General features: G+C 46.8%; 1 protein-coding gene and 1 non-coding gene across 8 annotated transcripts in view; one reads left to right on the forward strand and one right to left on the reverse strand.

Moving 5' to 3' along the window:
• Positions 1–3,889: 3,889 nt before the first annotated feature.
• On the forward strand, positions 3,890–4,027 carry LOC119949705. The gene has a single exon (XR_005457247.1). It is a non-coding gene; the product is annotated as a small nucleolar RNA SNORA7 (small nucleolar RNA).
• A 1,741-nt stretch (positions 4,028–5,768) lies between these two features.
• The window catches only part of SLC41A3 (solute carrier family 41 member 3), a 38,855-nt gene continuing 28,495 nt past the window's right edge, over positions 5,769–16,128 (reverse strand). For 5 of the 7 annotated variants that reach the window (XM_038771053.1, XM_038771050.1, XM_038771056.1 and 2 more), the window contains 4 exons: positions 13,832–13,911; positions 11,532–11,666; positions 8,952–9,103; positions 5,769–6,246 (listed from right to left, as the gene is read on the reverse strand). In XM_038771053.1, the coding sequence (XP_038626981.1) occupies positions 6,028–6,246; positions 8,952–9,103; positions 11,532–11,666; positions 13,832–13,911 (586 nt within the window). In that variant the 3' untranslated portion in view covers positions 5,769–6,027. The remainder of the gene's footprint in view (positions 6,247–8,951; positions 9,104–11,531; positions 11,667–13,831; positions 13,912–16,128) is intronic. The other 2 variants (XM_038771052.1, XM_038771051.1) reach the window with 2 other exon arrangements.

The following is a 16,128-nucleotide window of genomic DNA, read 5'->3' on the forward strand; positions in this document are numbered from 1 at the left end:
CCCCCTCCCATCCCCTTACTGTAGGGGTTCCTCAAGGTTCAATTCTTGGTCCCCTTCTGTTCTCGATCTACACTCACTCCCTTGGTGACCTCATTCGCTCCCACGGCTTCAACTATCATCTCTACGCTGATGACACCCAAATCTACATCTCTGCCCCTGCTCTCTCCCCCTCCCTCCACGCTTGCATCTCCTCCTGCCTTCAGGACATCTCCATCTGGATGTCTGCCCGCCACCTAAAACTCAACATGTCCAAGACTGAACTCCTTGTCTTCCCTCCCAAACCCTGCCCTCTCCCTGAGTTTCCCATCACTGTTGACGGCACTACCATCCTTTCCATCTCACAGGCCCACAACCTTGGTGTCATCCTCGACTCCGCTCTCTCATTCACCCCTCACATCCAAGCCATCACCAAAACCTGCCGGTCTCAGCTCTGCAACATTGCCAAGATCCGCCCTTTCCTCTCCATCCAAACCGCTACCCTGCTCGTTCAAGCTCTCATCCTATCCCGTCTGGACTACTGTATCAGCCTCCTCTCCAATCTCCCATCCTCTTGTCTCTCCCCACTCCAATCCATACTTCATGGTGCTGCCCGGATTGTCTTTGTCCAGAAACACTCTGGGCATGTTACTCCCCTCCTCAAAAATCTCCAATGGCTACCAATCTACACATCAGGCAGAAACTCCTCACCCTCGGCTTCAAGGCTCTCCATCACCTCGCCCCCTCCTACCTCACCTCCCTTCTCTCTTTCTACAGCCCAGCCCACACCCTCCGCTCATCTGCCACTAATCTCCTTACCGTGCCTCGTTCTTGCCTGTCCCGCCGTCGACCCCCGGCCCATGTAATCCCCCTGCCCTGGAATGCCCTCCCTCCCCACATCCGCCAAGCTAACTCTCTTCCTCCCTTCAAGGCCCTACTGAGAGCTCACCTCCTCCAGGAGGCCTTCCCAGACTGAGGCCTTCCTCTCCCCCTCTCCCCCTCCTCCCCTCCTCTCCATCCCCCCCGCCTTACCTCCTTCCCTTCCCCACAGCACCTGTATATATGTATATATGTTTGTATGTATTTATTACTCTATTTATTTATTTTACTTGTCCATATCTATTCTATTTATTTTATTTTGTTAATATGTTTTGTTTTGTTCTCTGTCTCCCCCTTCTAGACTGTGAGCCCACTGTTGGGTAGGGACTGTCTCTATGTGTTGCCAACTTGTACTTCCCAAGCACTTAGAACAGTGCTCTGCACACAGTAAGCGCTCAACAAATACGATTAATTGATTACCCAGGCTGCCCTGTCCTGCTCTCCTCCCCCTGGGACAGTGGTGGGTAGAAGGTCAAGCCAGGAGAGGCAGGGCAAGGGAAGGGAAAAAAGAAATTGGGGAAGAGTCAAAGTTGCACATTCAGCTGGTCATTCAAGTACTTAGATTACTTGATTTGTTGATATTTCTATATCTGTGGAGCTCCTGTCACCACTACTGCCAAGCTGGTCCAAGCTCTTCTTGTATCCCACCTCCATTACTGACTGCATCAGCCTCCTTGCTGACCTCCCTGTCTTTCCCCTCTCCAATCCACACTTCCCTCTGCTGCCCGGATCATTCTTATAAAACAATGTTCAGGCCATGTCTCCTCACTCCTCAAGAACCTTCAGTGGTTACCCGTCCACCTCTGCATCAAACAGAAACTCCTCACTATCCACTTTAAGGCACTCAGTCGTGCTAGCCCTTCCTACCTTATCTCGCCGATCTACTATAACTCAGGCCGCACGTTCGGCTCCTCTACTGCCGACCTATTCACTGAGCCATGTTAATAATAATAATGATGGTATTTGTTCAGTGCTTACTTTGTGCTAGGCACTGTACTAAGCGCTGGGGTGGATACAAGCAAATCGAGTTGGACTCAGTCCCTGTCCCACGTGGGGCTCGCAGTCTCCATCCCCATTTTCCAGATGAGGTAACTGAGGCCCAGAGAAGTGCAGTGACTTGCCCACGGTCACACAGCAGACAAGTGGCGGAGCCGGGATTAGAACCTCTGACCTTCAGACTCCCAGGCTCAGTCTTATTCTTATCTTTCTTTCACCATCAACCTCTTGCTCAAGCTCTCCCTCTTGGCTGGAACTGCCTCCCACTTCAGGCCTAGTGGAAAGAGCACAGGACTGGGAGTCTGGGGACCTGGGTTCTAATTCTGCTCTTGATTCTCTATGCCTCAGAGAAGCAGCATGGCATAGTGGATGGACCATGGGAAGTGAAGTCACACAGACAAGTGGTAGAGCTGGGATTAAAACCCAGGTTCTTGTGACTCCCAGCCCAGTGCTTTATCCACTAGGCCCTGCTGCTTCTCCTACCCACACCTAATCAATCAATCAGTGGTATTTAATGAGCGCCCTCTCTTGTGCAGAGCACTGGATTAAGTTCTTGGGAGAGTCCAATAAGTGAGTAGACGTGATCCTTGCCCTCAAGGTAGTGGAGGGAGAGAGACATGACGTGGACCCATATTCTGGCAATCGATAGCTAACCTGACCCACAATTTGAGGAGCATGGCCTAGTGGAAAGAGCGCTAGTGGAAAGTCAGAAGGCCTGGACTCTAATCCTGCCTCTGCCACACAGCTGCTGTGTGACCTTGGGTAAGTCACTTCACTTCTCTGTGCCTCGGTTACCTCATCTATAAAATGGGGATAAGGACTGTGAGCCCCACATAGGACAGGAACTATGCCCAACCTGAATAGCTTGTATCTACCCCTGTGCTTAGTACAGTGCCTGACAAATAGTAAGCACTTAACAAATACCATAAAAACAAATCAAAAACTGTGCTATGGGTACCTGCAGGTCAATTTAGGTTAAGTGTGTACATGGAAGCAATTTGATCCAAAACACACCTTCCAATTTTCGTGCACCAACCGATTTTGAGATCTGAAATATTAAGTTTACAGATTTTATTTTTGTGTTCCTTCAAACCCTCACCTTTCCAAACAGAGCAAAGGACTCCTGGGAACCAGTGGCGATCCCCAACCCTTGAATTCCGCAGGCTGTTGTCATCAGTGAGGTTCAGTACGGTTTATTTGCCCTTGAGGTGGGAATTGTGCTTTAGGGCTATGCAGGCTTCACCAACAGTGATTGGGCCAAACAGACAGCAAACTCCAACGATCACAAGCTCTCCCGTCCAACAGCCACTTCAAAATGGCAGCAAGCCCTTTTCTAACTGGTCCGACTTTCCTCATGTTCAACAATCTGATAATTGCAAGCGCTTCGGCATTCCACCTTGTGTAGATGGTATGGGCCCTTCAGGTCTGTAACGGGGAGCAATTTGCCTTAGAGGTAGTTGGTTGGCTTACAGATTTGTCTGGGCATCCTGACAGTTACCAATCTCGACTAGAAGGGGTTGAACTATGACCCAACATGACACCACAACCCCTGCCAGTCATATGATACAATCTGACCCCAGCCTGCAGTGGTCATACAGCACTCCCCAGCTCGCAGGTCGCCCCTGCCCTTTATCTCACAACTCGGGAGAGGACGAGCCTTTTCTAGGATGGAGCAGTCCCTGCGGGCCCTTTTGGGACAGGGAAAAGAAAAGTCAAACCTGGATTTCTTTTCCATTGGTTTTTTAAATAAAAAGAAAACAAACACAAGGGGCAGACGAACCTGGCTTTCCTGCTTCCGCTACTCCAGCTGCTGCTCTCGAGCCTCAGCTGATGAGCTGGAAGAGCAGAGGAAAATGCCCACGCACATCACCAATGGACAGTCCCGCCTCCCTTTGCCCCAGCGGCAGCCCCTTCTTGAAAGATCGGGCGATCTCCTAATTTGAACTATGAAGCCGATCAACTGGTAGCCGTTAAAACCACTGGCCCATCCTATCACCTTGAAGGGTCTTGCCTGAGTAACATTCCATAATGCAAAATGCCCCTCTCAGGATGGCACCTGGAGAGTTTCCAGTACTCTACCAGTCTCAGCTATGGGAGGGAAAGTCAAGCCTAGGCATACCCATTCCATTCCTGGCTTAGCCAGTGGCTAGCAAGTGGAAGGCAATCTGCTACCAGTCAAAACTCATCTGTGCTGGGCAGCAGTGGCATGGGAGTGTGTCGAGGGTGGAGACTCAAGTTTACTGCGCAGAAGGCGGAAATGGTAAACCACTTCTGGATTTTTACAAAGAAAACTCGATACACTACTGGAATGATTGCAGATGGAGGTGGGGTGTTCTGGGAGAGATGTGTCCATGGAGTCGCTATGGGTCAAGACAACTCGACAGCATAAGAAAAAAACAAAATGCCCCCAAAATGCCATCATGGAGGCGGCCCTTCTGCAGTGCCAAGTCCCAAGGTACCAAATCACTCTAGCACATTTTGTAGCTCCACTCAGTGCAGACCAATCCTGGGTCTTCCTCCAGGGGCCTTTGTGCGATATCTTTCAGTGATGATGGAGTCATCAGCTTCCTGATTGACCGCCCCCCCCCCCCCCCAGTCTTCCCTCCATCCTGCTCTTCATGCCATCCTGCCCTCCTCCCCGGACTCTGGGTTGGCTGTCTCCGAGCTTTCCTCCAACCCTAATGGGGTCCTTGTGTTAAGTAGTGGGACCCCTAGGTGGCCAGGGTGAAACTCACCAAAGTCGGCCTTCTCTTCTTAGACAAAGGACAGATCTTTTCCTCCAAAGATCCCCCCTCCGTGACAACTTCTTTGGGGCTCAGTTCCCTCATCTGTAAAATGGGGATTCAATACCTCCTTTCTCCTATTTAAATTGTGAGCCCCATGTGGGAGAGAGACAGTGCCAGATCTAACCATATTGTATCTACTCCAGTGCTTAGTACATTGTTTGAACATAGTAAGTGCTTAAATACCTTTTTTTTCTCAGGTGCAAACACCCTTTCCTAATCCCTGGAGAAAAGCTGCATTTTAGATCCTACTTCCTTGTCATGACCTTGTAGAGAACTGAAAGCAAGTTTGCAGTACATGTTTTAGCTGGAACATTGGGAATCAGGGAACACTCATGGCTCTGCCATTGGTCTGCTGTGTGACCTTGGGCAAGTCACTTCACTTCTCTGGGCCTTAGCTACCTCATCTGTAAAATGGGGATTAAGACTGTGAGCCCCATATGGGACAACCTGATTACCTTGTGTCTACCCCAGCACTTAGAACAGTGCTTAGCATATAGTAACTGCTTAACAAATACCATAATAACAATAATTATTATTCTCTGACAGCACAAGCCTGTTTGGATCCAGGATGCCATGGAATGGGAAGAAACAGGCTATGGGCCTGGGAGTGGGAAGAAACATGGAAGCAGCGTGGCCTAGTGGAAAAAGAATAGGCCTGGGAGTCGGAGGACCTGGGTTCTAATCCCTGCTCCTCCATTTGTCTGCTGTGTGACCTTGGGAAAGTCACTTCACTTCTCTGGGCCTCAGTTCCCTCATCTGCAAAATGGGGATTCAATACCTGTTCTCCCTCCTACTTAGTCTGTGAGCCCTACATGAGTCCTGATTGTCTTATATCTACCCCAGTGCTTAGTACAGTGCTCAGCCCATAGTAGGCACTTAACAAATACCACAATTAGAGGCATGTGTGTGGCATTAGACCCCCGAGTTCTGTAGTGTAAGCTTTCCTTAGCATGGGTTTTTGCAAGAACACAATCCACGCATTTTAAGAGAACTATCAGAGTCACAATTCAGGTTTGTGGGGCCAGGATGATCTCAGAGCAACAACTGCTTAATTCTCCTGAAGAGCCACAGTGTCATCAACTCTTTTGAACGTTCTATGCCACGTGGTCGACTTTTCACCAGCTGGGCAAGAGAGCACATTTTATTCTTAATTCATTCCTGAAGCTTCGATTGTACTACCAGCTCCCAAATCATGCAAAGGAATATATCTTGAGTCTCTGGCTCTGGGGGGCCGGGGTTGGGGGCGGGGGGCATCAAGAAGGTGATCAACGATGGACAGACGAAGTTGCGGTCCACTAGGGTCAGGGGAGGGAAGAGTTGAGGAAGCTCTAACTGTACAACAGCGAACTGGAAACTGGAGCAAAGCCCTCAGCCCCGAGGCAGCTTAGGGTCAGGGATGGGCTGTGGTAGTGGACACATACGTCGAATTTGCTGACTGAGTCGGTTTTCCACCTATGAGCCACACCAGCTGGAAACAGAGGGCCAGGAGTCCTGTACCAAATAAATCTCCCAGGCCAGTGAGGAATGGGATGGAATAGTTATCGGGATCCATTGATTTCCACCATAAGAGCCGTACCAACACGTCGGCCAAGTAGAGCAGGATCCATACCTGTTCCAGAAGAGAAAAGAATGATCAGAGGTGACTCCTCCACTTCTTGACTAGCTCTCTTCCAGAGCCCTCACCCCTACATGTACATTATCCTCATTTCTGGGGTTAAACCGGTCCATCGGAAAGGCACTTGGAGGTGGCCAACTGACATTAATTTGAAAAGGTTCAGTGTCGTCTCAGCCCCAGAAATGTGGGGGAACCCTGCTAGCTCTGCTCCCATTCTACCCCTCATCTTTCAAAGTTAACCAGAACCTGAAAATGATCTCACCATCTCCCGAAGGAACCTGACATCCCAATGAGGGAACACCCCAGAATGAATGCTGTTAAATTAATGGACTCATCTCCCATAATGCCTTCTAGCTTTGAAAACTGGCTAATCAACACTGCTAAAGTATCTGAGTTATGTGAAATGTTAGGCTCTCCAACATGCCACTATTTACCATAAAGGGGGAAGATATTAGGAGAGTAGAACTTGAAGAAGACAAGGTCCAGAGAGACAGGAGATCTTGGCGGAGCTGGCAGAAACAAAAGCCGAGCCGGGAAAGCCATGTACGGCAATGGGTCAAAATGAAACCTCCCGGGTGCCAACAGCTAGAGAACAACAAAGACTGTGTTCCCTGGGTGCTGCCTGGAAGCCACCAGGCTACCAAAGAGCTTCAGATGGATCAGGAATCATAGTTCACCCCCTTCTGTAGTGTGGCTTAGTGGATACAGCACAGGCCTGGGAGTGAGAAGCACCTGGGTTCTAAACTTGGCTCCTCCACTTGTCTGCTGTGTGACCCTGGGCAAGTCACTTCACTTCTCTGGGCCTCAGTTACCTCATCTGTAAAATGGGGACTAACACTGTCAGCCCCATGTGGAACAGGGGACTGTGTCCAACCTGATTAACTCACATCTACCTGGGGGCTTAGACAGCGCTTGACACATACTAAGCGCTTACCAAGTACCGTAATGATTATTATCAATTATTATTGTAGGATAGAGTGAAGAGGCTGTTGGTAACACAAGAGCTGTACTGCTGATGGAGAACTGTAGGGGATAAAGGGACCAAGGAAAGCAAGGCTGAAACAACAAGTAGTGGCAATAGATCAATGGTTTGACTGAAATGAGAAGTAAGAATTGAGCCATTGGGAAATCATCTGACCTACCAGCTGGGTCAGGAATCTGCCATGGGGTCAGGACGGGTTGAACCAAGACCCAGAAAAACAAGAGGACAACCACAAGGAGTCAGCTGAAATCTAACACCCTAAATTTGGGGATGGGGGGTGGGGGATTGAGAAGACAGGGGATTCAGGGAGCTGCATGGGCCAGAATTCTAAATGAACCAGGATCTGGTGGAGACTGAGCCCTGAGATGCCAAAAGAACCTAATTGGTGAATTGACCACGGGCTGCAAATCCCATTCCAGTGAGGCCCCTCTTTACAGAACAGCCAGAGTCCTCTCCCTACACTAACAGTTGACCTGTCATCTATCTACAGTTGACTTACCATCTATCTGTATATTCACTTTTCTACCCCAATTAGCTCTCTTAATTGGTTCTAGGAAAAATGCCAAAACCAAGCTTAGTTTATAACAGGAAAAATATAAAGTGTATCAATGCCTTCCCCAGATTCAAAAAATAAACTAAAACAATATAAGTATATTCTTTAAAGTGATAAGCACAATTAATATGGTTACCTGGTGAAGCAGCAATGCAAATGTATATCAATAATGAAATATTTTGAATTAGTTTTTCTGTGTGCATATATTAAATACAGTACCTCATTTTCAAATCAATCGGTAGTATTTACTAAGCACTTAGTACAGTGCTCTGCACAGAGTAAGCGCTTGGGAGAGTACTAAAGCGTTAGTAGAAATGATTAAAGTGTTTCAGAGTGTTCTCTTTCACATCTCATTCAGCCAAAAGGCACTTGTGTTAACAGATCTATCATAATTTGTGCTAAATGAAAATGAGCTTTAATCTCCATCAAAATACTTCAGAGGGAGGGGAAAAGAAGTGCTTAAACCAAGGTGAACTTCCCAGCATTAGTTCTAAGTGAACCTGTCTGTAATTCTGGCATCGAAATTCAGTAGTGCTAAAGAACTAAAAGATTATAACCATAATGCATGTTTTCAATTCGTATATTACCTAGAATATGAATATGATTATGGAAATAGGGAGCATTTCTACCATCAATGTGCTCCTGTTTGGATTCAGCAAGCTGCAAATCAGAGAAACTACTTGTGCCCATGGTTGTAGCTTCCTTAATCATTATTACTTTTATTATTACACTATTCATTAAGCACTTACTATGTGTCAAACACTGTTCTAAGCACTGGGGTAGATACAAGTAATCAGAGTCACTGTCCCACATGGGGCTCACAAACTAAGTAGGAGGGAGAACAGCTATTAAATCCCCAGTTTACAGATGAAGAAACTGTGGCCCCCAAGAAGTGAAATGACTTTCCCAAGATCACGTAGCAGGCAGGTGGTGGACCAGGATTAGAACTCAGGTCTTCTGACTTCCAGGCCTGTGCTCTTTCCGCTAAACCATGCTCCTGCTTCTTGAGGGCAGAGGACATGTGTTGCTTCAAGTGCTTAGTACAGTACCCGGCACTCCAAACGGCCGATTGACGGACTGTTAATGTGTACTGGTTGTCCGCGCTGGAATACACTTAGTCCTATTTTTACTTCTCAGTTCCAGGCTGGTTTGCGTCCCGCTTACCTGGAGCAACGCCATGAACAGATAAAGCACCACGAAAGTGGAAGTGATGAAAGCCGTGTTATCTTTCTTCAAGGTGTGGGTAATGTAGAGAAACAACAGGTGGCCTGGAATCACCAGCAGAATCAGGACTCGGGCTGATTTGGAATTTGAACCTGTCAAACACAGAAATAGAGGAATAAATTCTGGAAGCAGCTTTTTTATATAATGATTGGACCAGCGATTTGAGGACTGTCACCCGTAGGCAGTGAGAGAAGTCCACTCATCCATTCAATCTTATTTATTGAGAGCTTACTGTGTGCAGAGCACTGTACTAAGCACTTGGGAGAGTACAATGTAACAATGAACAGACATATTCCCTGCCCACAACGAGCTTACTTTCTTGTCTACCCCCAGCACTTAGAACAGTGTTTGACACATAATAAGCGCTTAACAAACATATGAGAAAAAAAAGACAAAGAGCAAAAACCAAAAGGTAATTTGACTATTTGATAGCAAAATGATGAGTGACCCAGCGTAAATTACCACATCATCACTGTCACCCTCCACCAAATGGTACAGGCCAAACCTATGAGTTATTTTTTTAATGGTATTTGTTAAATGCTCACTATGTGCCAGGCACTGTACTAAGCATTGGGGTTGGTTGATAAGGGGTCAATAAGCACGGGCCTGGGAGTCAGAAGATCCTAATCCCGGCTCCACCACTTGTCTGCTGTGTGACTTTGGGCAAGTCACTTCACTTCTCTGGGCCTCAGTTACCTCATCTGGAAAATGGGGATTGAGACTGTGAGTCCCACATAGGACAGGGACTGTGTCCAGCCTGATTTTCTTGTATCCACCCCAGCGCTTAGTACAGTGCCTGGCACATAGTAAGCACTTAAATGCCATTTATTATTATTATTATTATTATAGGTGCCCTCCAAACCTGGCACCCCAGGTGGCAGCCTAGGTAACCTGCCCCTAAATCTGTTCTGGAAACATCAGCACATCACAGATCAACTAAAACACTCAAGTACAACTGGGTACAAACATTACATACCTATACCCACATAGCCCTAGACATACACCTTCATCCATGACAGTGCGTATCTATCTACACACACACATACACATAAACACACATTCAAGAGCAGGGGCTTGGGAGTCAGAGGTCATGGGTTCTAATCCCAGCTCTGCCACTTGTCAGCTGTGTGACTTTGGGCAAGTCACTTGGCTTCTCTGTGCCTCAGTTACCTCATCTGTAAAATGGGGATTAAGATTGTGATCCCCAAGTGGTACAACCTGATTACCTTGTATCTACCCCAGTGCTTAGAACAGTGCTTGGTACATAGTAAGTGCTAAACAAATACCATCATTATATGTGTATATACATACAAACATATACACCCATGGGTGTGTATAATAATGATGGCATTTGTTAAGCACTTACTATGTGCCAAGCACTGTTCTAAGCGCTGGGGGGGATACAAGGTAATCAGGTTGTGTCACATGGGGCTCACAGTCTTAATCCCCATTTTACAGATGAGGGAACTGAGGCAAAGAGAAGTTAAGTGACTTGCCCAAAGTCACACTGCTGACAAGTGGCAGAGCGGGATTAGAACCCATGACCTCTGACTCCCAAACCCATGCTCTTTCCACTGAGCCACGCTGCTTCTCTATGTATACACACATATAATATACATATGTATATATTTATACATATACACCCTTGGGGGTGTATGCATGCATATATGCATGTGTACATGTGTATATATGTATATGCGTGTATATTATATATATATATATGGGGGGTATAGTCACACATATGAAATATTAACACTGTGAGCCCACTGTTGGGTAGGGACCATCTCTATATGTTGCCAACTTGTACTTCCCAAGCGCTTAGTACAGTGTTCTGCACACAGTAAGTGCTCAATAAATACAATTGAATGAATGAATGAATTAAGGATGTGCAAGATGAGTGGAGAGAATAATAATAATAATAATGGTATTTGTTAAGTGCTTACTATGTGTCAACCACTGTTTTAAGCACTGGAATAAATACAAAGTCCTCAGGTTGTCCCATGTGGGACTCACAGTCTTAATCCCCATTTTACAGATGATGTAACAGACACAGAGAAGTTAAGTGACTTGCCCAAAGTCACACAGCTGACAAGTGGCAGAGGCGGGATTAGAACCCCCGACCTCTGACTCCCAAGCCCGTGCTCTTTCCCCTAAGCCACACTGAGAACGAGATGGAGCATGAGCATGGCAGAACAATGAGTGACGGAGGAAGGGTGAGTAGGTGGCCTGCAAAGCAACGGCAAGATGGTGGTCGACTGGACCTGACTGAATGGAAAAGTCAAAAGATTTGATTAATCTTTAGAACAAATACTCTATCGAGTGGGAAGGGCAGGCCTCGCTGCCAAGGTTTCCTAGCGAGACACACGGAAAGTTATTACCTCTGCAGCCCATTTCAAATCTTGAAACACTTGATGGAGGATGACAGGGAGCTGGAAGAAATGACTTCTGTTCCCAATATTTGACTGCCCTCCCCCGCCACCCACCTCCCAAGTCCCTTGGATATCCTTAGACCTTCCCTACCTGAACCGAAGAATGTTGAGCACGGATGAGGACAATGGGACTTCATCCCAAGAGGAAGCACTCCAGGTGTGCTCCAGAAGTGCAGGAAAGTAGAAATGCGGCTGGCCTGCACAGCCACGAGATTGCCACCTGCTCCTGGGAAAAGACAAGGCCTTTGGCACAGAATCCAGAACATGAGGGGAGAACGGGACGGGGGGAGCACTCAATGTAGTGCATTGCACACAGTAAGCACTCAGTAAATACCACTGATGGATTGAAAGGACGTCATCTAGTCCATCCCCTGCCTCCACATTAGACTTCACGTCACATCCTCAAATAGCGGCTTACCCCATTTTTAACGATCTCCAAGGGAAGGGCCTCAACTTTCTCCCCTCGGTAACCCATGTCGGTATTCCCAAGCAAATGGCCCCAGGAATTCAATCAGCATTAGACTCTCCCAGCCCTGAATTAAGTTCTTTGGATTTTGGAAGTGTCTTACTCTATATGAGTCCACAGGGCCAGAAAAATTCCAACTACCTTGATGTTTATACAGTGTGGAACAGACCGGATTTTCAGCCACAGGGATGAAATCTCATCATCAATAAGGCCATCTTCGCAAAGCATGACATACCTACCACTGGAAAGAGGTGCTCACCATAAACACACACACATACTCCTTGGAGTTTTCTGGGCTTTCTGATTTAAAAAAATCCAATAAATATATCCACCCTATTTGGCAGAAGGTAGGCAGGGTGGATGAGGGGGCTATTATTTTTGGCTTCTTGGTCACAAGGTTCAAAGTGGTCGTAAGCTTCTCAAAGACAAGGACTGTGTCACTTACTCCTACTCTACGTTCCAAGAACCTAGTACAGATCTCTGCACATGGAAAGATTGGGGAGGGGAAGAGGTGGGGAAAGGGTAGAAAGGGAAAGGAGGAGGAGAAGGGGAGGAAGAAAAGAGAGTTTGCGTGGAGAGGAAGTGATGGGGAAGAAAAGAGGGGGGAGTCAGAGAGGGAAAGGAAGTGGAGGAAGAATGCACAGTCAAGGAAGTTTCAATCAATCAGTGGTATTTATTGAGCACTGTATTCAGAGTAATAATAATAATAATTGTGGTATTTGTTGAGTGCTTATTATGTGCCAAGTACTGTACTAAGTACTGGGGTGGATACAAGCAAATCGGGTTGGATGCGGTCCCTGCCCCATATGGGGCTCACTGTGAGTCAGAGGTCATGGATTCTAATCCTGGCTCCGCCACTTATCAGCTGTGTGACTTTGGGCAAGTCACTTGACTTCTCTGGGCCTCAGTTCCCTCATCTGTAAAATGGGAATTAAGTCTGTGAGCCCCACGTGGGACAACCTGATTACCTGGTATCTACCCCAGTACTTAGAACAGTGCTTGGCACATAGTAAGCGTTTTACAAATACCATCATTATTATAATTATTAGTCCTCATTTTACAGATGAGGTAACTGAGCACAGAGAAGTTAAGTGACTTGCCCAGTGTCACACAGCAGACAAGTGACAGAGCTGAGATTAGAATCCAGGCCCTTCTGATTCCCAGGCCTGTGCTCTATCCACTAGGCCATGCTGCTTCTGTACTAAGCACTATACTAAGCGCTTGGGAGAGTACAATACAGCAGAGTGGATAGACACGTTCCCGGTCCACAACATGGGGCCAGACCATATGGATTGATGTGCTTGCCCTAGTAGATTCACCAGTGGACTAAATGTGCAGCTAAAGCTATAACGCCTAGGTCTGCTGTCTGTACTCTGGCCGGGCCAGTGAGACTCTGTTGTAATTTTTTTTTAAGATATTCCAAAAGTGCTTATGTGCCAGGCACTGTATTAAGTGGGATGGATAAACACAAGTTAATCAGGTTGGACACAGTCACTGTCTCACACAGTCCTCCCAGTCTAAGGAGGAGGGAGGATCATTGTCTGATAAACAAGGCAATCCAGCCCTCTGTTGGTGAAAGCTGGTCACTGGCCCAATTTCCAGTAATAATAATAATAATAATAATGGCATTTATTAAGCGCTTACTATGTGCAAATCACTGTTCTAAGCGCTGGGGTGGTTACAAGGTGATCAGGTTGTCCCACGGGGGGCTCACAGTCTTAATCCCCATTTTACAGATGAGGTAACTGAGGCACAGAGAAGTTATGTGACTTGCCTAAGGTCCTACAGCACACGTGGCAGAGCCGGGATTTGAACCCATGACCTCTGACTCCAAAGCCTGTGCTCTTTCCACTGAGCCACGCTGCTTCTCTAGTAGCCTTTGAAAACAACAGTATTATGTTGGGGGGAGAAAAGGAGAACCTTACCGTTGATAACAGGAGAGAAAACAGTCATGCCTTCAAAGTGTGGTTTGGAGATGGTTTCCATTAAGATCAGACCACCAAGACTGTGGAAAGACGATGCATTAAAATAAAAGAAAAACAACAAAAATGTCACCTTTCAGCATTCACTCCTTGAGTAAACTAAACCGTTAACACTGAGGCAAGGAGCTTGGTATATTTGCTCTTTGGTGAGTATCACCTTCCTCAGGGAAGTGAATGGAGGGTGGCTGAACGGTTTGGTACTTTCTAGAAAGCTCCGAGGATCCTGGTTTGCACCGTTGCAGTGACATACACCTGGCAACCCCCAGACCACGAGAAGGTTTGGAGTTCCTCCTTGAAGTGGGCTGTGCCCACCCACTAGGTCAGGCTTCTTCTCAGAGAAGGGGTTTCTTGGAGACAAGGCTTCCACTGCCTCCTCCATTGGTTCAAACTTCCATATCTGCTTAGAAGCCAGCGGCTCACTTACGGCCCATGGTGCCCATCCAAGTTTCCTAAGTGACTGGATGGGGCTGCTGACCGCTCTTCTCCCTCCCCTCCACCTTTTCCTCCTTTCTTTTTATTATTCTTCCTCTCCAGTTTGTTCCTTTTCCCCTGTAAGCCAGTTTAGGAGATCATCATCAGCCTAATCAAGTCAATCCAGTGTTTGACTTTATTGTGGGATCATTTCACCTGATGTCAAGGAAATACTGTCATTTCCAATGAAACTTCAACAGATATCTAGCCTACTGTGCTCTCATAGCCCCATAATCATAAACACATTTAATATGACTTTGCTCCAGAAAATGAAATTTGTATTCCCTTTGGATCTTGCAAAGAGTAAATGTTAATAGCTTTTATTGAGGTTTCACTTGGCAAGATGACACTTTCAATAATCTCTCTCTAGAGCAAAGATATCACAATTTATGCCCAACCCCCTGAGTCTGCCCTCCCACACTTGAGTAGAGTGGTCATTTGAGAGGGTTGTTTTGCTTGGGCTCAATTTCGGCATGTAGACCGAGAAGAGGAGGAGGTCATAGGCAAAGCCCCGTAGAATGGATCATTGTGTGAGTAATAAGGTCATGTGACATTCCTGCACCTCCCCAACAAGACTTCCCAACACTTCTTTCACAGGAGTACAGGGCAAATGCATTGTGAGAAGCTGAGGAAGCTCTCACTTCAATGAGAGACTAATGCGAGAACTCAGGAGATGGGCTGGGAAAACATTTTCCCCCCCAGTTTTTGCAAGAAGGCATCTCCTCCCACTGGCCTGGAATTCCCTCCTGCCTCATATCTGAAAGACCAGTACTCTCCCCATCCGCAAAGCCTTACTAAAAATCAAACCTCCAAGAGGTCTTCCCCCATTAATTCCTCATTTCCCCTACTTGCTTCTCTTCCTCTGCATCACCTATGAACGTGGATCCATATCCCTGAAGCACTTGATACTCATCTCCCTATCAGCCGCACAGCACATACGTACATATCTGTAATTTATTTGAATGCCTGTCACTCCTGGTAGACTATTAACTCCTTGTGAGCTAGGACTGTATCTACCAAGTCTATTATACTGGCCCACATGCTCACTACAGTGCTCTGCACATAGTAAGTGCTTAATAAATAATTGATTGAAGTTGGCTGTATACACCCAGGGGAAAAGCCAGAACTTGGATGCTTAAGTGTTCTTCATGTTCTTCAGCCTGGGTCTGATTTTCTTTAAAGAAAGCATTTGTAAAAATCTTCAATCACTTGCATCTCGAGCAGATGACTATGCTTTCATTTTTCACTGTTAAGGATATATTAGCCGATGGTCAAAATGGAGGAATCAGAGGTGTTAACAACCAAATGCCCAGAAAAGGTCACTGGTTTCTTGTGTACCTTCTTCTCTAGCCAGGCCACTGGAAACTGGTGCAACAGTGTCGGCATATGGCGGGGGGTGAGGGGATTAGAAATCTGACGAAGATGGCAGGGACGGGGGAGGAAAAAGGGGAATGGGACACTGTAGTTTTCCAGTCCTCTTTCCTCCTGTGAGGGCCTTGCTGGTGATCCTGTAGTGCCATCCAAGGGCAGAAACAGGAAGTTATTTGGTGAGGGAATGTAAGGGAGAGACGGGGATCCATCAGTTGAGGAAAAACCATTTGAGTGATTCAGGCCATAAAGGGCTGGAGGATCAAGAGCCTCAGGATTGTTCTCTTTGGCCATTGCTGGCCTGCATGTCAGAATGGGGCTGCTTCATGGGCCATGCAGTTTACTACTCATCATTCTCTTTGTATGATGGCAGGAGGGAAGATGTATGTACATATGAACAG

The sequence above is a fragment of the Tachyglossus aculeatus genome, chromosome X2, assembly GCF_015852505.1.
Source record: "Tachyglossus aculeatus isolate mTacAcu1 chromosome X2, mTacAcu1.pri, whole genome shotgun sequence".
Lineage (NCBI taxonomy): Eukaryota > Metazoa > Chordata > Mammalia > Monotremata > Tachyglossidae > Tachyglossus > Tachyglossus aculeatus.